The sequence below is a fragment of the Perissodus microlepis genome, chromosome 1, assembly GCF_051167445.1.
Source record: "Perissodus microlepis isolate ML-2025 ecotype Zambia chromosome 1, ASM5116744v1, whole genome shotgun sequence".
Taxonomy (NCBI): domain Eukaryota; kingdom Metazoa; phylum Chordata; class Actinopteri; order Cichliformes; family Cichlidae; genus Perissodus; species Perissodus microlepis.
In genome coordinates this window covers 35,586,973-35,607,792 of record NC_140461.1, presented here as the reverse complement: position 1 = coordinate 35,607,792, position 20,820 = coordinate 35,586,973, and the positions used below count along the sequence as shown (strand labels likewise).

The 20,820-nt window shown below is 41.1% G+C and overlaps 1 protein-coding gene across 2 annotated transcripts; it reads left to right on the top strand.

Annotated features, from left to right (window-relative positions):
• Positions 1-134: 134 nt before the first annotated feature.
• Positions 135-19,826, top strand: cdhr5a (cadherin-related family member 5a). 2 transcript variants are annotated; one of them, XM_084916058.1, is made up of 14 exons: positions 135-336; positions 2,857-3,029; positions 3,501-3,560; positions 4,100-4,189; positions 4,268-4,354; positions 4,667-4,771; positions 4,851-5,036; positions 6,293-6,383; positions 7,436-7,533; positions 7,618-7,824; positions 8,699-8,812; positions 8,902-8,968; positions 9,287-9,447; positions 10,721-19,826. In XM_084916058.1, exons 1-14 carry the CDS (start codon positions 246-248, stop codon positions 11,300-11,302), a joined length of 2,112 nt encoding a protein of 703 aa, XP_084772184.1. In that variant the 5' UTR covers positions 135-245; the 3' UTR covers positions 11,303-19,826. The 2 variants fall into 2 exon arrangements, with proteins under 2 accessions (XP_084772184.1, XP_084772273.1); XM_084916147.1 differs by lacking the exons at positions 135-336; positions 2,857-3,029 and adding an exon at positions 3,041-3,270.
• Positions 19,827-20,820: the final 994 nt, after the last annotated feature.

Below are 20,820 nucleotides of genomic sequence, written 5' to 3'. Positions count from 1 at the left end.
AGTACAGAATGACCAGTCCAGCTAAAAGAGATGCAAGTATTTTAGTGGGAGGCTGCGAGTCCTCTGCTGGCAGGCGCTTAATGCAATATGTGCCCGTAAGATGAAGTCACAAACATTGCGACTGTAGTCTACTCCCACTCTCGGAGCAGCACAAACGGGGCATTATGCTGACGAGTACCAGCTGGTACCACGGGGCTCCTCATCCTCCTCGGGACTTCATTTGTTGCTGCTGCTGAAATCAGGACATGGAACTGAAATCGAAGCGCAAACCTGTAGACGTTGTCCTTGGATGCTTCATTGCAGTCTGCCTTTATAACCTTTGTCTGGCTCAAAGAAGTGAGTGGAGCTTTGTTTTCTGTGAAGGGCGGTGATGTGGGGCTGGATGAGGACCTGTGGATGATAATCTGTGGACAGAATGTGTGTGGGGGCAGTTTTTCATCCTTGAAGAAGAGATCGTCACCCTTTTTGTGTCCTCTCAAACTCACACCTAAAAAAGAGAAGTGCATATTTTCTTGTTTCTTTATTGAGAGGCCTGAAGGGGTCCGGCTAACTGTGTTTTTGTGCCGTATGTTGAAAAAAAATCTCAAAACTAAAGAGAAGGAAGAGTCCAGGAATAATATATGATCAAAGTGCCAGGCACACAAATCCTTAGGCCAAGTGATACGGTCACATCATGGGCGAACCTTAAGGTGGAAACCAACCAATGCCATGCTCAGGACTGATTTAATTTGTTAGATATATTTTGTACATGCTGTACAGTTCCTGATGTAACTAACCACTATTTTTGGTAATAACATTGTTTTGTTCACAGATCGTATTATCACAGTATGATGTGAACCATCACAGGAGCTACTAATGTAGCTGTGAACATTTAGATCCCTTGGGTTAATGTAAAACATTTTTTCTCAGTTTTTACATTGATTTAAGATTTTTATCCCAAAAAGCTTGGATGCTGTGTGAGTTACAGATAAATAAAAACAGAATGTAATGATTTACAAATCTCAGAGACCAATACATTATTCACAGTAGAACAGAGAAAAGCAAATGTTTCAAATGACAAAATGTAAAAAAAGGTAAATTTGAATTTTATGACAGCAACACGTCACAAAACCTGTGGGCCGGGCTATGTTTGTCTCTGTGCAGCATCTCCTCTTCTTTTAACGCTGTTCCTGAAACATGTGAGGAAATTAGGATATGAACTGCTGAACTTTTGGGACGGAGGTTTTCAGTTGGTGAAAGGTCTGAACTGCAGGCGGGCCACTTCAGACTCTTCTACTGCAATGCCATGCTATTATAACAGCTACAGTACGAGGTTTAGCATTGTGTTGCTGAAACATGCAAGGCTTTGTCCCGGCTTGATGAGAGCAGACAGCAGACAATGATCTCTGGAACTGTTACCGAGTAAACGAGCTAACGTTAGGACGTTTTCACAGTGCTCCAGCTTTTTCAGAACTGGGGTTTTAATATTTCTATATTTACTGTATTTAGAACTATGTTTACATCTTAATACTTCTAAATGTTCAGAATCATCATTACTAGAAGTATTTCCTGTAATTTAACCTCTTAACATCCACAAGCTCATCAGTGGCATCTATAAGTTTAGGATGAGGTTGATGTCTGCCGCTTTTGTGGGGAATTTTAACAAATATGGACCACCCAGATATAAAAGGTTTTCACAGAAAAACTATCAGGCCTTAAACGAATAACACAAGTAAGAAAATGTTCTATATTTTCTGAAAATGTGCATATTTTAGCATGTGGCTTAAACAAAGCACAATCCTAAGCCCCGGTGTGCAAGCCAGTCGTGTGTGTGTGTGTGTGTGTATTCTACACACAGGCATGTGTCTGAATAAGAGGGAAGGTTGAAAAGTGAAGCTGCGACTAGTGGCTCGAGAGAGGTGAAAAAGAGTGCAGGCAAGGTGGAGTGGCTGAAGAGGAGTGTCAGTATCATTTGTGACAGAAGGATAGTGAAAGGGAAGATTTATAAGACCTGTGATGCAAAGTTGGACACAGTGGCACTGACATAAAGACAGGAGGCAGAGCTGAGTTGAAGATGCTAAGATGGTCAAGAGGAAGAGCTCAGGTCCAGAAATCTGGAGACAAAGTTTAAGAAGCAAAGATGGTTTTTACATGTGCAGAGGAGGGATAGTGGATATGGTGGACAAATGATGGTGAAGGCAAAGAGAAGAAGACCACAGGGAAGGTTAAAAGATGCAGTGAAGGAGGACAGAAGAGGATTTAAGACATGATGGAGGCAGATGAGCCGCTGTGGTGACTCATAAAAGGAGCGACTGATCAAAGAGGAAGTGCTTGTATTCTACGAGTTGATGATTAACCTTTGACATTAAAGTGCAAATAAACAAAGGTTTACCATCTCAGAAAACAATGGGCGCTGGCAAAAGCTTAATTTATTTTAGAGTAAAGTCCATCAGGTGACTGTATCATATACACATCTGTGTCTGTGATCTGCAGACTTTAGCAGGGACACATTAGCAGGGAGTGATGAAGCCACAGCGTAGCCTCCTGAGCTCTCTCTGTGTGTTGGGCAATCGTGGCTCAAGAGTTGGGAGTTCGCCTTGTAATCGGAAGGTTGCAGGTTCGAGCCCCGGCTTGGACAGTCTCGGTCGTTGTGTCCTTGGGCAAGACACTTCACCCTTTGCCTACTGGTGGCGCCAGTGTCTGGCAGCCTTGCCTCTGTCAGTGCGCCCCAGGGCTACAATGTAGCTTGCCATCACCAGTGTGTGAATGTGTGGAGGACAGGTTGTGTGAAGCGCTATACAAATACAGGCCATTTACCATTTTGCTGCTGTAAAACCTCAATCACTGCACATGTTTCTGTCACCTATGCTCTCCCAGTTTGCACAGTGCCCCCTGGCCCCATACCAGTGTCAGAAAACAACACGGCTGACGTCCAGGTGGCCAAAATCAGCTCCAACAGTGATGTGACTCTGACAGTGACAGTGAACCCTGAAGATTTATTCTACCTGAAAGGAAACGCCCTCATGGTAAAGAAAGGCCTGGACTATGAGGTGATGTATGAAACACAAATAATGTATATAAGAGATATGTGATCAGTTTTTGGAATTGGATATTAGAATGTGGTATGCAGAAAGTTTATAAAGTGTTTTCAGGACTACCTAGGTCACAGGTGTCGAACTCCAGGCCTCGAGGGCCGGTGTCCTGCAGGTTTTAGATGTGTCCTTGATCCAACACAGCGGATTCAAATGGCTAAATGACCTCCTCAGCATGTCTTGAAGTTCCAGAGGCCTGGTAATGAACTAATCATTTGATTCAGGTGTATTGACCCAGGGTGAGATCTAAACCTTGCAGGACACCGGCCCTTGAGGCCTGGAGTTTGACACCCCTGACCTAGGTTATATGAGCATGTACTGTAATGATATCATTATGAACATTTATTTGTATTCTTTTACAGCTAATAATATTTCAGAATATTCCTGCAGTAGGCGCGTCCCATGTATCTGTTTTTGTTTCTTTATTAGTCATTGCCCAGCGCGACTCTGATGGTGTGGATAAAGTGCAGCAGAGCTGGCTCTAGATCTGTGAGTAAGAGTCATCACATTAAAAACAGACAGAAGTCAGCAAATGAACCGAGTCTGGGGGAAATGAATCTGAAAGTCAGGACATCAGGTCACCTGTACACACCTAATGCCAACATTATGTTCTCATGTAAGGGACTCCACCTGTCAGGGTTCTTCAGCTCCAGAGCTGCACCGGCTCTTTTTGCCCCATCACCAGTGACCCCGTGTGACTTTGGCAAGAAAAACTAGATGATTATAAAAATGGAAATGAACAGTTATTTTTTACTTTTTAAAAATGTTTATCATTGCTGTAAGTAATGACTTGTGTCTATAAATGTAAAAATTATATATTGCATTTTCTGTTTAACTTGTTCTGTTTAACAAGTTAAACAGAAAATGCGTGTCACACTCTAAATCTGTCTCCTAGTTTGACACCGCCCACAGAGCATGTTTATAAGGCTTGAGTGCTGTTGTGTCGTTGTGTTGTTAGGAGTAGTGCCTCGATGCGTTGTTGTGTTCTCACTGTTTGACTGAAGCTGAGCTGCTTCTCTCTCCTCAAGGTGAACGAGTCCGTCGAGGTTTTGGTTGAAAACGTGAATGATAACCCCCCCAACTTTGCTCAGAACCACTATGTGCTGGATGTGAATGAGGTGGGCTGCACTGCTCTTTCATGCTTGTAGAACAACATGTGTTTGTGTTTCCTCTTTGAACCATTTTATGTCCTGCAGCTCATTCCGGTCAACTCCAGTATTGGTCTGATAGAAGCCACAGATGTTGATTCACAGCCGCTGTATTATCGCTTGGAGACAACAACAGTAAGACAAGACAAACTATGTCCAAATGACTATGATGAAGTTCGGACGCATTTAGACGAATGAATGGAATACATGCATCTGCTATTTGTTTACATCACACTGATCTGTGAGGCCCAGGCTCCACATGAATCAACTTCTCTTGGACAAAATTATGTCTATGACTAAAGCTTCATTATTAACAACAGGAAGAAAAGTGTAAAGGTTCCCTCAATTGCTAACCTCTGATGGACCTTTGAGCGTAGCCTTTGTTCAGGCTTCAGGCCACAAAATCCAAGTGAGATCAGCTGATCTGTCTCTGTCGGTTTTCTTCAGGACAAGTATTTCCGCTTGGAAAACGTCAATACTCCAAAGATTCTTGTGAAAACCGTCCTGGACTACGATGTTGTACAAAAGATCTCGCTGGTCTTACACGTGCAGGTACAGTAATGACTTATGAAAACATCCAGCAAGGATCTGCTTTTTCTGTAAAAACCAGTCTGAAGTCTGCTTCTTACAGGATACGTTCAACGGTTCAGCTTCCAACAAGCCATTCTTCACCTCTGTGGCCACCATCACAGTGCGTGTGAAGGATGTGGACAACCGGCCCCCGTGGTTTCAGCCATGCACGAGGACAAACTTAGGAAATGCTAAACTGTGTGTGAGCAGTGGCTACAGAGGCAAAGTCAACCTCACAGAGAAACAGGTGGGGTCTGACTCTGGCGTTTACATCACAGCAAGAAAAGAAATGCGCTTCACCTGAACAGGAAGTCGCTCACACGGCTGACATCTCTGGGCCTTATTTTAATTATGCAAGAGCCATCGTGCTATTCTAGCTCATATAGAAAAAAGGTTAAAAACCTTATTATACAGGGGAAGTTCATATTTGATATGATGTCATGAAAACACATTTATCATCTAAAAAACTGGTTTTCTGTATAAAACATATTCTTTATTCAACCAAGTACAGTTTCACGACTATATGAAATGTATACCAGTCTGTGCTACTTTGGACAAAGAGTGTGCACATCCAGGCAAACACTGTTACTTTAGCTGCTACACAGAAAAATCAAATACACAGGAAACAGGACAAAGTGTCTTAAGTCTGTACACTGCACAGACATTTGAGGGTCACAATAACCTTCATGCTGTTTTAAATACATTTGTTATCTAGGGAGTGAATAATGTAAATGATTAAACATTTTCAGAAATGTTTCCATCGAAGCTCTGAGGGTTCGTTCTGATGTTCATCACAGCAGTCTGTCACACAGTTTCTATGAAATAAGAACTATCAGCTTCGAGCTGCTTTATTTGACAGACCATGGCAGATGTGCACTTCTGTGCTGGGCACCAAAACACCACACAGGTGTGCAAACAAAATGTCAGGGTAATAAAATGATCATCAGAGCAGTGCTTGCGTGTGTTGGTGATCATAGTGATCCTAAGATACCAGCATCATGACATCTCAGCCTTTCAGGGAAACCTCAGCACTGGTTTATCTGTGAGGGAGGACACTTGCTCAGGTTCCACTGTAGGGCCAAACATTACAGGCTAAAACCTGAAATGAGATCCAATGACATGGGGACGATGCAAATTTTGGTGATTTTTACATGTTGTGTTTGCCAGTATTTATTCAGTGATAGTAATATTAACGGTAATGACTTGTGAAATCAGTCAGTGTGGAGGACACACGATAACAGCTAACCGGTCGCAGCAGATGGCCCCGCCCCTTCCTGAGCCTGGTTCTGCTGGAGGTTTCTTCCTGTTAAAAGGGAGTTTTTCCTTCCCACTGTCGCCAAAGTGCTTGCTCATAGGGGGTCATATGATTGTTGGGTTTTTGGGTTTTTCTCTGTATCTATGAAGTGCCTTGAGGTGACTTTTGTTGTGATTTGGCGCTATATAAATAAAATTGAATTGAATTGAATTGAATTGAAATGAATACATACTGATTTTCACCTTCAGGAAGGCCCGCTGGTGCTGGAACCTGGACCTGTGTTTGCCAAGGATGGAGACAAGAACAAGAGCGAGCAGATCAGCTACAGAATATTACGAGGTCGGATACAAAACCTTTGGAGGACCCGAGTTTTACACTCAACAGTTTCAGTTTGGTGTGCTTATTAAACTGATTATCACATATAGACAGACTGATACAGTCTTACACGCCTCTCTGCAGCTTCTCTCCTCCTGCTACCCCCCAAAACCCATCTCCATAGAGACTGTGTCAGCTCCCAAACAGACAAAAAACAAACTAAAAACCAGCAACAAACAACTTAAACATAAACAATCACAAAGAAAGAACAATACAGCATCCACATCTGAACCAAAGAGTAAAACAGTGAAATGTGGATTATTAAACTTAATAATTGATCAACAAATCGATTTACTCTGCCTTACAGAAACCTGGTTGCAGCAGGATGATTATGTTAGTTTAAATGAATCAACACCCCCGAGTCATTCTAACTACCAGAAACCTCGAAGCACAGGCCGAGGGGGCGGTGTGGCAGCAATTTTTCACACCAGCCTATTAATCAACCAAAGACCCAGACAGACTTTTAATTCATTTGAAAGCCTGATGCTTAGCCTTGTCCACCCCAGCTGTGAAACTCAGAAACCAGTCTTACTTGTTATCATCTGTATGTATTATTGTAGGGTCTACCTTACAATATAAAGCACCTTGAGGCGACTGTTGTTGTGATTTGGCGCTGTATGAATAAAATTGAATTGAATTGAACTGATAGAAATTTGAAGGCTCTACTACTAAAAGTAGTTATCAAAATGCTTTTAATCCTTTCCATTTATTTTTAATTGTTCATTTTAATCGTGTGATATAAGAAGCTCAGAAGAAAAAAATAAGTAAATCATCATTACCTGGTGCCATTTAGAGGCTAGCAACGACCGAGTGATTGCACCCACTTTGCAATCACTGTTGCTTAGTTTGTTTTTGTACATGCTCTCATGGCACCATTCTGTTAATGAGGTCAAATTTCAATAAGTCAGATTCAGGTCGTGGTTAAATAATAAAGTAAGCTTATTCTGCTGGTTTGTAGGGCAGCATAAAGAAAATGCTCTTATTTGTCTTTATGTGTTTTTTTCCTTTATCTGTAGGAAACGAAGGAAATATATTTCAGATTGATGAAGAAACGGGGAACATCACAATGACCAAAGCTGCTGATATTGTTGGTCCAATAACTCTCACTATCCTGGTAAAACAAATATTATATACATTTGTCAAATAATATAAAGAAAATACAGATTTTCAGCAACTAGATATTTGTTTTTACTATCAGGCATCACAGGTGACCAACAGAGATCAGTTTGCGGTGACACAGGTTACCATTGATGTGATGAAGAAGAGCAGGAGTCCTCCTCGTTTTGAAAGGGAGCGATATGAAGGATTTATCTACAGCAACTCTGTGCCTGAGACCATGATCCTCCGAGACCGAAACACCAACCGACCCTTCAGGGTCCGAGCACGGGACGAAGACTTCGCCAGTGTGAGCGCTCTTTGAAATCAAAGCTAATTATTATAGTATATGTTATAAGCCTAACCCTGATGTTTGGCTGGTTGTAGCTACAATAAGCAAAACCATTAGTAACCCCCTACTGAGTTAACTGAAAAGGTCAGCTATGGATGCTGCTGATTTACACATGGAAGGGTTGTAGAGAGCGACCGACTGTCAGGTACACGTGCTACGAGGAAATCATTTGTTTTGGCATTTTGCTGGTCTGGGCCATTCAGGTGGATGCTAACCCAAATTCATCCCAAGCATAAAGCGTGTAATAATAATAGAACAGCTATTTATTAGACTACAGTCTAGGTCATGTAACAGGACAACAGAATGGCTGAACATGGAAGAATCGAGGTGTTGCAGTGCCACATTCCAGGCCGGACTTTTAGCTGATTGGAATTCAGCAGGACCTTAAGAGCACTGTGTGAAATTAAAGCCTCAGTGACCTGAAACAACAAGTAGAGAAAAGTGGGGCAAAATTCCTCCACAACCATGTCAGAGTCTGATAAAGTCATACAGAGAAGAATAACTTAAAGTTCTTGCTCTTATTTAACCCTGGCTGAAAGAACCGCTTACAGGAAGAACATACTAAATCTGTTTCCAGTGTAGTAGATTATACAGATTTAAATGTACAGGAGTACTAGAGTACTTGTAAAAATGTGCAGGTGTTTATTTTGCATGCCGGAGCTAATGATGATTAACCCCTGTACAGTTAAAAAGGTATGCGATCACAATTACGTTTATTGTGCAAGCTGTTGCTGGTCATTATTTTCTACCTCCTGCTGGTTAGAAATCACTTAAAGCAGCTTTAAATGCACAACTAATGCTAAACTAACAAGATAAAATCTTTGTTTGTCAGGGTGTGAATCCAGATGTCAAATACGAGGTTCAGTACAGCAGCTACGTCAATGTGACCTCTGATGGTTTCGTGATACTGAAAAGAGTTGTGAAGACAGAGTCCTTCGCTCTTCAGGTGACTTTTTAAGACGTCATGGCACAATGAGAGCAAAGACTTCCTGGTTCTTGACACTATGTAAGCTGTTAAACTTTTACTGTCTGCAGCTCCGAGCAGTGGATGTGACAACAGGGGAGTTTGGAACTGCAGCCCTCTCAGTTCAGGTCATACCTGGTGAGACTTCGGACTGGAAAAACTTTCACCTTATTTCTCCTGTTTCTAATTTCATGTCATATCAGTAAAAACGAAATCACTAAAAACATTACTAAATCTTTATAAAAAACAGTTTTTATACTAATGATTTCAAATGAACCTAAAATATGATATATTATTACCTCTCAAGGAGGGAACACAAAACTGTTTATTCTTCAAAATTAAATTTAAAATGGGCACTGTGTTATTTGTTCATTTTTAATCAAAGTTAAAGGAAATCATAGCTTTAATAATAATCATTCCTTTAACCTTAAGTCCTTTGCTTTTCTTCCTGTGCAGATTTAGCCAGCCCATCTCCCTCAAACATCGGCTATCGTCCAGGTGACATGGCGCTTCTGGGCTTGATCATGGCAGCTCTGCTGATCCTTTGCCTGATTGTTATTGGCTTCTTAGTTTCCCACTTGTGGAAGGGAAATACGGGTGTGGACAAACTATGTGAGGTTAGTCGGTTTGGCAATGGAAATATTTTAAACCGGTGAAAAGATGATAAGTTTACAAATCTTTAATTCTTCCTCACTGCTTTCCATCTTGGACATCATGTAAACGAGTGTAACAGACAATATCAGGCTTTCAGTCTTTCCTTCTTTCTGATCTCACAGCACACATCATACAAATGATTTATTGTTTTCTAAAGTAAACAAAGTGTCAAAGTTAACATTTGCAGTATACATATACTGTAAAAAATGTCCCTTAGCAAGAATCAACCTTGACAACAAGCTTTGGGTATAATTTTCATCAGATATTTAACTGTCAGGTGGAGTCGTTACTATAGGAGCTGATTTTAAAAAAAAGTCCAAATATCTTTCAAAGGCTTGTGATGTGAGTTTCAAGTAAGTTTCAACAGATGGTTTGAGGCTATGCTGATGAATTGTGTGCTAGTCCACCTAAAATATACCAGTTCTACTGACAGCAAACTGGCCTCAGAGCCCGATGTTGCCATCACCATGTTTAACAGTTGTTACAGTTTTCTTTGCATTGCAGGTCTCTCCTTTCCTAATTGCAGTAAAACAACTCTATTTTCCCTCTAAAACATATTTTCTTTGTCAGTGTAGTCAGTTATAAACTTTAGTCAAGATTGAAGATGTTGAAGCAGGATCTTCTTTCTTGGATGGCACTGTCTCAGTCAATGATAAGGTAAAAAAAACAGGTGGTGTAGCCAGTGTAGGTCCTATGACTTAGTGGCTTCTGGGTTTTTTATAATGATTTGAACCACCTGCCTCTCAGATGAGAGTGAGTTTGGTTTTCAGACATTAGCAAACTGGCTGACTCATTAACCACCCGTACAGTCGTTTACACTGAATATGTAGTTTCTCATAAAATACCAGGATTTCATTCAGCAAAACTGAAACACAAACATTTTGGATAATTTGTGACTGTGACAAAGAAAGAATTTGGCTCAGCCTGAAACTAAGCTTTTAAAAGTGGTAACATTGTTACTGCACATTACACTATTAAAGTAAATAGTGGTTATTTTTGTACATATGTAATATAATAACATGGAATTCATTATTGGAGACTAGATAAACTGCATTTCTGCTTGGCCCACTTATTCATAGATCAAGTGAAAGCCTTCGAAGCCTTTATTGGCTATATGATAAAGTATAAAAAGACACCTCCATTGTTTAGACTTCAGAGACAGACTGAAGGTAGTGCAATGGCAGTACCTCAGGCATTAACTGCTTTATTAATGAGGAACCTCTCTCCTGACTGTAGTGCCTGAGCCCATGTTTGCAGTCCGGCCAGCCCCGAAGTGGCCACAGAGACTCCCTGCAGTACACCAATGATGGCTTCCAGAATGAGGGGGACCTGAGCCGTCGGGGAGCCAGACGCTGGAACAACGTTCTCCCCAGAAGGAGCACCTTCCCCCAGGCCCGGGGCCGCGTCATACCCCTAGAGAGGCGGAGCCACCACTGTTCTTCATGTGGCATCTATACTAATCACATCCCTAAGGGGAGTCCCTCAGTGAGACCCTCCAGGAGGGGCAGAGAAGATGAGGATGAATATGGTACAAGGTCAATCCTGACCAAGCAGCGGAGGAAGGAGGGCCAAAAGACTGTGTGGTTCAAGGAGAGTGAAGATTCGTCAGACATTGAAGTGGAGATCATCCCAGACACTGTGGGCCGGGTGGAGGAGGAGACAGAGGAGGAGCTGGAGGGGGAGGTAGAGATGGAAAGTGTTGTCAGAGACCCGGCAGCCCCTTTAAGAGAGGCTGATGATGGGCAGGAGACCAACGAACAGCACCCAGAGAACGCTAGTTCAGAAAAACAGGAAGGAAGCCAGGAGCAGGAGCACTGACAGCAGAGGTCAGAGGTCAAACTGGAGTCTGAAAGGACTGAGCAGAATGCTGTTTGCTTTCCTGGATGCCTACAGTCAAAGTCTCAGCAGACAATGGCACGCTTAACATCTGTGGACTACTGCCCAACCTCAAAGAACTGACTCAAGCATCCAGAAGTATTTGTCTTCTACTGTGAGTATACTACACTACAGTTCCAGCGGAATTAACTGGATACCAAACATACACTTGGAACCAGTGTGGGCCAAGTATTAAAGATGAGATAAGGTCTTCCAATAACACTAACACATTTTTGGTTTATAATTGTGCCCATTAGACTATTACAGTCCCCATTACAGGAATTGAAGAGATCACAGTGCCAGTATGACCTCAAGTCCAGCGGGGCAAAAAACACGAGCAGTCAGTGTTTCACTAGGCGAGGTTGAGATCCGATGCGTTACAGTCTGTGCGGTGTGTAACAGTTTGCATATAAATGTAGCAACACAGCACCGAACAGGTGATGAAAGAGCAACGTTTTCCCCTTCTAAACGTTGGAAAGGTTTTTAAGGAAACCTTTCCAACGTTTACCTGAGAAATTAATTTCTTTTTTAAAGACATCATCGTTAAAAAAACATCAGACCCTCTTTGGACTCATAGAAACCTCCTATATGGACCCGCCAATCTAAATAATCTGTTCTGACTCTTTGAGTTTCTTGCCCCACTGAACTTTTGTGAGGGAACACCACCACAGGCCAAAAACTTCAGTTTTCAAACTGTTAACTAAGCTTATCACAAAAAAAGACACATTTTTGTTTTCGAATTTATTTGTTGTAAAGTAAATCTTATACCTTTAGAAAGCCTGTTTATTTCCTAACAAATGGTGCCATATTTGTTAGGAAACTGCTTCTGTGAGTTGTGCAGCAGATTTGAGTTTATTGGATGTACTCAAGAAAAACTTGCCAAATCCTCTCTCCCAATGCCAAACAGCCTTTTCTATTATTGACTCTTGTTTTGAGCTTCTGCTGCCCTAGGTGCTCAGTTGGTGGTGATCTGCAGCACCATGGACCCGGCTGCCAGGGTCAGTTAGTGTCACTATTTGAAAGTGCCACATTTGACTGATCTGAATAGGACCCATGCCATAGGGCAGGGGTGGCCAACCTGCGGCTCTTTGCCTGGTTTCATGCGGCTCTTACATTCATATCAAAGTTTGTGTTTGTGTTTTGGTTTTTTTTTTGTGTTGTTGTTTTAAAATGTACGCGTTCGCTTCGCTTGAGTTCAATACGGTATTTTCATCAAATGGCCATGTGTGTGAGATGAAAATACCGCAAAGTTTCCCAGTAGGAGCAAGTTGGCCCTTAAAATGGCAGGGAAAAAATGCACAGCAAAAAGAAAATATGAAGATGAACACAGGACGTTTTTAACAGAGTGGGATAGTTTATATTTTTTTGTTGAACGCAATGGCAAGCCATTCTGCCTTATATGTCAGACATCATTAGCGCATTTCAAAGCTTCAAATCTTCAGGGCCACTTCAGCTCACTCCATGCTAACATCGACCAGGAATTTCCAAAAGGGACTGAACTTCGCAAGCACGAGTTGGCCACATTGAAAAGTCAGGCAGAAAAGCAGATACAGTTTTTCCAAAAATTTACGAAGCGGTCAGAGACCATAACGCTCGCATCCTATCAGCTGGCTTGGAACATTACACGGGCTAAAAAGCCATACAATGAAGGGGAGTTCGTTAAAAAATGCCTCAGTGACGTTGTTGAAATTTTGTCTCCTGAAAACGACAAATTAAAACGCATGGTATCAGACGTCCAACTGTCCCGCCACACTGTTGAACACAGAATATCGGACATTAACACAGCTATTGAATCACAGTTGCACTCTGACCTTCAAGCATGTGAGTATTTTAGTGTCGCATTGGATGAGAGTTGTGATATACAAGACAAGCCTCAGTTGGCAATATTTGCACGGTCTGTGTCAAACGATTGTGTGATCAAAGAACTCCTGGATATTGTGCCATTAAAAGACAGAACCCGTGGCATAGATGTGAAAGAAACCATGATGGCTGCATTAGAAAAAGCAAATCTGCCCATAACGAAATTAACTGCAATAGCCACGGATGGAGCACCAGCCATGATGGGATCTGTGAACGGGCTTGTGGGGCTGTGCAAAGCTGACCGAACTATTCCTGACTTTTGGAATTTCCACTGCATCATCCACATGGAGCAACTCGTGTCTAAATCATTGAATTTAGATAATGTCATGAAGCCTGTGATGGAAATCGTCAACTATATCCGCACACATGCGCTTAACCACAGGCAATTCAAGAATCTCATCTCACTGTGAGGTGGCTGTCAAAAGGCCAGGTACTCTCTCGCTTCTTTGAGCTTTTGGATGCCGTGAAACTGTTTATGGAAGAGAAGGACAAGGACTATCCCGAGCTCTCGGACCTCAAGTGGATTATGGATCTGGCCTTTTTGGTCGACATGCTGTGTCACTTGGACAGACTGAACCTGACCCTGCAGGGTAAGTTAAAAATGCTGCCTGACCTGGTGCAAAGTGTGTTTGCGTTTGTCAACAAACTGAAGCTGTTCAAGACACATATTCAAAAGGGAGATTTAATGCATTTTCCCACTCTGCTAAAAGCCAGCGGGCAAGTCGCCAGCGCTGCCCTGAGTAAGCAAAGAGCCAGATATGCAACGCTGATTGAAAACTTGCACGAAAGCTTTGTGACCCGGTTCCATGATCTACAATTGAAAAGGCCACAGATTACGTTCCTCGTTGACCCATTTAATGCAGAGACCGGCTGTTTGAAAGTCCCGCTAGTCACAGATGAAGCTGCGGCTGAGTTGGAGATGATCGATCTTTGTGAGGAGGACCAATTGAAACCTACTTTAAGGGAAGGGACCATTGAGTTCTGGAAAAGTGTGCCAATGGAAAAATACCCCAATGTCAAACGGGCTGTGCTTAAGATACTGTCAATGTTTGGGTCAACATACGTCTGCGAGTCTGTGTTTTCTACCCTAAAACATGTGAAATCAAAGCATCGATCTGTTCTGACTGACACTCATGTGAAAGAATTGCTTCGAGTGGCAACAACGGAATACAAGCCAGATTTGAAGAGGATTGTTCAAGGCAAGGAATGCCAGAAGTCCCACTAAACAACATGCATTGTAAAAGTAAATGCTATTGTAGATTGTTATATTTTTTGTTTGTGGACTTGGTTGAACTGAGAGTTTGTGTGTGTGAGACAGTGCACACAATTGTTGAAAATGACTGGCCTGTGGTTTTAGTACTGTAGGAGTCCATTTCTGTCATTATCATGTTGGTGTGTGACATTTACAATAAATCTGGCTGAGCAGAATGTGAGTATTTTGTGTGTGTGTGTGTGTGTGTGAGAGAGAGAGAGAGAGAGAGGGAGGAAAGGATGGGTGATGTTCATGTGTGCCCATGCGTATGATGTGGCTCTTTGCGGTAACACGGTAAAAAAAAGTGGCTCTTGGTCTCTGACTGGTTGGCCACCCCTGCCATAGGGCAACTTCAATCTGGTGTTCCGCAAAACCAAGCTGCAGCATTATTTTGAGTAAGTCCAAGTACAATCTCCAAATTGAAGGCCAATTTCCATATAACAGGGGATGTCAAAGAAAAGCTGCTATGTGTGCGTTCCAAGAAGACGACACCGCAAGAAAACTGTTTCCTCGCCCTGTCAGCACGTAGGAAGTGGTCTTCTACAGAAATACAGAAATGCATCTCCTGCTGCATAGGGCTTTAATATCTGCTCTTCACCAGCAGACCTATTTGAGTTGATTTTGGCAACTTGTGCACTGGAACCTGAAGATGTAGAGTTATATTCAGCAGTGAGTCCAGATTCTTCCCATAACACTTAGGTCGAAGTGTACATGGAGAATGCTATGCTGACTGCTTTTGGTGGAGGCGTTGTTATGTTGTGGGGCGGTATTATCCTCACTGGAAAAATGTCATCATTGGATGCAGAGAGATATCGAGATGAGATCCTGAAACAGCTGGCATTCCCTTATCTCCACAGCCAAGTAGCTAACTCTATCCTCCGAGATCACAGAGAGACTGCCTCCAGAATTTGAGTGGATTTGTTGAGGATGGCCTGCCTGCAGTCCTGACTTCAACCCCACTGAACACTTGTGAGATCAACTTGTTTTTCATGCTGAAAAACAATTTGACATTGGCTGACTTGTAACAAATGTAACTTGAAGAAGGGGATCTCATCCCACAGCAGTGGGTGACCAAGCTAATGACCCGCACGAGAAGGAAGTGACCAGCTGTTGTGGTTGTGTATGGTGCTTCCACATGTTACTGAGGCCCCTGCTTCTTAAATTGCAAATATGTCTTGTCTCGATTTCAGTCATCCAATTCAATACACAACATCAAACATCAGTCAGCAGAATAATTTGTTTGGCATTGGAAGAGAAGATTTAGCAAGTTTTTCATGGGCACAACCCACATACTGAACTCTGCTGCTCAACCCACAAATGCACTTTCTGTACAAATGTGGCAACAAATAAACAGGCTTTCAGGTGGTATAAGATTCACTTCAGGTTATAATGTCATTAGCATTAGAAATCATGGTACAAACTACAAAAGCAAATCACAAAGTATTACTAATAAACCATTTTCATTATTGTAAAGTGACTGGCTCCACTTTCTAATAGGCACCATTTATAAAGAGGTATAACTGGTAGTCAACAAACCCTTTTATGTCATTGGTAATTCATTCTGTCTTCATTGACTGAATTCATACTGAATCCATCAGCTACTATAAGTTTGAATGTATAATCATTATCATAAAACAGACCATTCATTTTGCAGCTATAGAAGCTTTGATGGCATTAGAGCTACAAAACTAAAATGCATTCATTCTAGTTTTGGGCTACGTCCAGTTAATGCTCGACTGCGGCTCTTTGACATCTTACCTTGCAATATAAATGTGACGCAGCATGGGAGACACCGGCCAAAACCTCCGACTGAGACAACAACAGTCAAGCAATGACACAATCAAGAACAACTGAACATTCCAACATTCACTGTCTGCAAATATCTCTCAAAGCTACATCTGTAAAATGTAATTTATCAAGTAGTTTCTCATGCATAAACTGCAAATAAAGAACTTATCTTCCATCATTGTCCCAGCAAACCTCTTGGATGTGGGAGGGAGATCCCATCGACACTATCATTTATGTCAGACAGCCAGAAAAACCTCCCCTGCTGGTGATGCTAGCAGCTTTTCTGTCTTTGGGCTGTAACGGGGTGTGGATTGTGGTCAATTCACAGCTTCTTGTAGCCTACAAATGAATAGCATTTGCATTAGTGATGGGATTTCCGGCTCTTTTTAGAGAACCGGCTCTTTCGGTTCGGCTCACTAAAAAGAGCCGGCTCTTTCGGCTCTGAACCGGCTCTTCAGGTTGTTTTGTTGCTTTAATTAATTTATTATTAACAATAATATAAAATTATGCACAAAAGGAATTACTAATGTAAAAACAAAGTGGTTTTATTTATATATGTTTATATATAAATATTTACGGTGGCCCCTAGAGACAAAACACGTACAAACTCCAAAACACATTTCTAGCATGAACTGAACTTCCAAAACAGCTACCTAGATCACTTAAATTACACAATTGAAAGCATGTGTATTGTTTGTGTATTTATACACAAGCACTCATATATATTCAAATAATTAAAAAAAAATGTTCATTTACCTGTTACTACCACACACCAAATCCGGTCGTTGGTACTTCCTGGCTTGTGTAGCCACTAGGTAACAAAAGCTCAAAACTGCACCTAGCATTCTGGAGCACTTCTGTTGTCTTTTGTACGTGTTTTGAGTTTTTATGTGCTTCTGAGTTTTTACGTGTTTTGGAGTTTTTACGTGTTTTGGAGTTTGTACATGCTTTGTCTGTAGGGGCCACCGTAAATATACTTTTATTTATTCACTCCACATAAAATGTAATAAATAAATCTTATAATACAAAAACCAACTATTCACAGTTCAACTTTTAACTATTTAAATTTTCAGCTTTTTCCATTAAAAAATTGAAAGTGAAAAAACACAAAACACTACAAACCACAACACAATTAAATATAAATTAAACTATGAAAACAAAAAAGAAGATGCATATTCTCTGTCATATGGGCCTGCATGAATAAACTTTCTGAATCCTTTATCATCCGCAACTGAAAATAGTTGTGGATGATTACTATACCTTTCTAATGTGACGATGTTGTCCCTGGCTCTCTTTCTCTCTCTCTCCCTCCCGCTCTGTTCCTGTGCTACTGCGAGTGTAACTACCGCCCCTCCCCCCTCATCCCAGCGTAAAGCACAAGGCTCGCATGCGGAGTGAAGCGGAAAAAAAGTGTGAGAGAGAGGGTGAGAGAAAGAAAAAAAAATATAAAACACGGCTCGCGATCAGTGTTGCTAACTTAACGACTTTGTCGCTATATTTAGCGAGTTTTCAGACCCCTTAAAAAAAGACATGAAAGTGCGTATCGCTTTTACTCTCAACAAGCAGCGGGTGCTGTAACGCAGTCAGTTCTTCTTTTACTCTTATGCTGTTTTGTGGATCACAAGGTTTAAAACTACTTATAAACACACACACAAAGTAACTCCACCAGAGTGCCTATTTCGGGTCACTTTTGCCGGTCCAAGCCCGGGTAAAGGAGCAGGGTTGGAATTGTGACGTTAAAAAAAACAATAATTGCTAAAAGAAATTTAATTTGTAGTTCTAAATAAACTCTAAATGCATTTAGTATGTTTTTTACTCACTTTATGTCTCTTCCACGATGTTATTTCTCTCTCCAACAACATAGGTTACAATTAGATTAGCATGACCAATTATGCAAATTAGGCGATGACGTCATTTAGCGACTTCTAGCGACTTTTAGGACAACCAATAGTGATTTTCCTTACTGAGGAGTTGGCAACACTGCTCGCGATAAGGAGCCGGCTCGCGTCTTCACTTCAAAGAGCCGGCTCTAAGAGCCATTTCGTTTGCGACCGACACATCACTAAACCAAAAGAATTTAAAGAACAGATGCAGTTTGAAGTTTTCATAGAAAAAAAAGACTTATACAAATATGAAATCTGTTGCACGTTAATCTGCAAGTTTTACAATCTCTGGAAATATAAGAAAACAAACAATTGGAAATTTTGGATTTCATCCTGGTTTCTGCATGGTGCGTCATAAATATTACAACATCATATACAACCAAAGTTCTAAGAAAGTTTGGACACTATTTAAAACGTAAATGAACCTGTATTTTATTCACAATAGAATGCAGGAAACATAGCAGCTATTTAAGCTAAGAAACATAAACATTAAGCTAGGCTAATGTTTACATTTTTTTATATCTTTATGCTTAAAATGAGAAATAAACTTCCTGTGCACGTGTTTGTCTTTCACCTATGTGCTTTTTTTGTCCATGTTAAAAATGTTGTGACGGTTAGCAGAAGGTAGGCTCTTGATGTCGCCTCGCAACAAGCGCACCAAACATTAGCTACGGCACAGGAGCAGATAGGAGTGGTGCTAAGGGCTATGTAGCCTAGCTTTGCTAACTAGCAGTACCTGCTACTTCTTCCTGCCTGATGTTTGTAAAATATGATTCTACTTAAACAGTGGAGACCTTAAAGATTATCTTCTATCCAGTAAAGTGCCTTCACACTATGTGCCTACTGCAGTCTGCCTTTGTGTACATCATTTTTCTATAAGCCATTAGCAAAAGATTTATTGACACTAAATAAACCCACTGATAAGTGGTGCCTTATTAGAAAGTGGTAATGTGAGGTTTTTCTTTTTTTTCTTTTTTTTTTTGGGGGGGGGGGGGGGTGCATTAATGGGTTGGGGGTTAGTTATCAGTATTCACTTGATTATCATGTATTTGTATGGTTTCAACATTGAAATTTCAGGAACTCAACCCCGCATTGCAACACAAATTACCCATGCTAAACACCAGACACCCCAAAGTGTCGCCTGGTTCTGCTTTTAGCAGCAGTGAGTAACTTCTTTGTGTAGAGCTGTCATCATTTCCACACACAGTGTTTATGAACTTTATGAAACTAAAGCGGTTTTGTTGTGATTCCAGGTTGAGAAAATGATTTGATGGTAAAACTTTATCTACTGAGTACTAAACAGCTGTAAAGATTTTATATGTGTATTTATTACTGCTGTCAGTGTTAATCTCGTTAAAATGACGTTAACGCCATAACCGCATTAACGCGGCAAATCTCCGTTAGCGAGTTAGCGCGGATCACCCCATGCGTGGGGCTGCATGGCGCTAACACTTTAACGAGCTAACCGTGCTAACGCGTTGACACCGTGCAGCCCCACATGGCGTTAACGTCATTTTAAGGAGAGTAATGCTGAAAGCACTAGTATTTATATGTATTTATTGAGAATGTTGGTTAAAATAACTACTTTTATGGGGAAATCTATGGTTTATGTATAGCTGATATTTTGTACATTATAGTGATTGATGTAAAGCACTTGAGGGAATAATAAAGTTTGAGTCTTGTTGGTTGTCGCACATTTTTATACACATACTATAAAACCATTTTCCTGTACAGGGAAGTGGTTTTAAGAGGTCCTGAATGGAGATCTGGGGTCCAGAGAGTTGAAGGAGTGGGAATTCTGAGTTTGTCAACTGTGAGCTGAGGGAAAATATATATGTTCTGTTTCAGAAAGAGAGTTAAGCTAAACTCTGAGTCATCTATCTGGGTAATAGACTCTGTAAACCTAAGCTACGTACTGGCAGCTCTTATTTGACAGGTTCCTCAGATTCCTGCCCTCCTTCAGGCAACTGACTGACATTTTGCATTTTCTTATTCAGTTAATATCAAAGCAACAGTTTTATTAATCTGTGGAAATGTGTGTCTTTACAAACATAATATAATTTAGATGATTTTTATATTTAACATGTTTGCTAACCGTTAACTCAAACTACAGCTGTCAGCCTCATCCACGCGCTGGAATATTTACTATACTATACTGTAGGACTCAGTTAATAAAACAAGGCTTATGGACAAACACTGATGAACCTTTAATGGGAAAACACCTCACACTCCTGACATGTTGTTTGAGAAGATGTGAACGTTTGACAGTGAAGATCGGTTTCAAACGGTAAAGAAAGCTGGACTAAATGTAGTTTAATTTGACTCTTTGATTAGTCTGGATGTGTTCTAAGCTAGGATTCAATAAAATGCTCTTAAACAATTTTGAAATGTACAACAGACAATAGTGTTCAAAGTTTGAGCTTCAACAGCTCACCCCCTGCATATCACCAAATTCCTCAGTGGATTAAACTGGAGGCTTTGCTTCATACTTAGCCATTGTCATGATGACTCATGGTGAAGCACCACTGGCGATGGCTTACAGTCAGCATCCACAAACGCCCTTAACTTCGTGTGAGCTGATTTAAACTAAATCTGATCTGATGACGTAACACTTTTTTCAAAACAGACTTTTAGACAACAGGTGGAAATGTGTACTTTTCTAAAACTTACAGAGACTG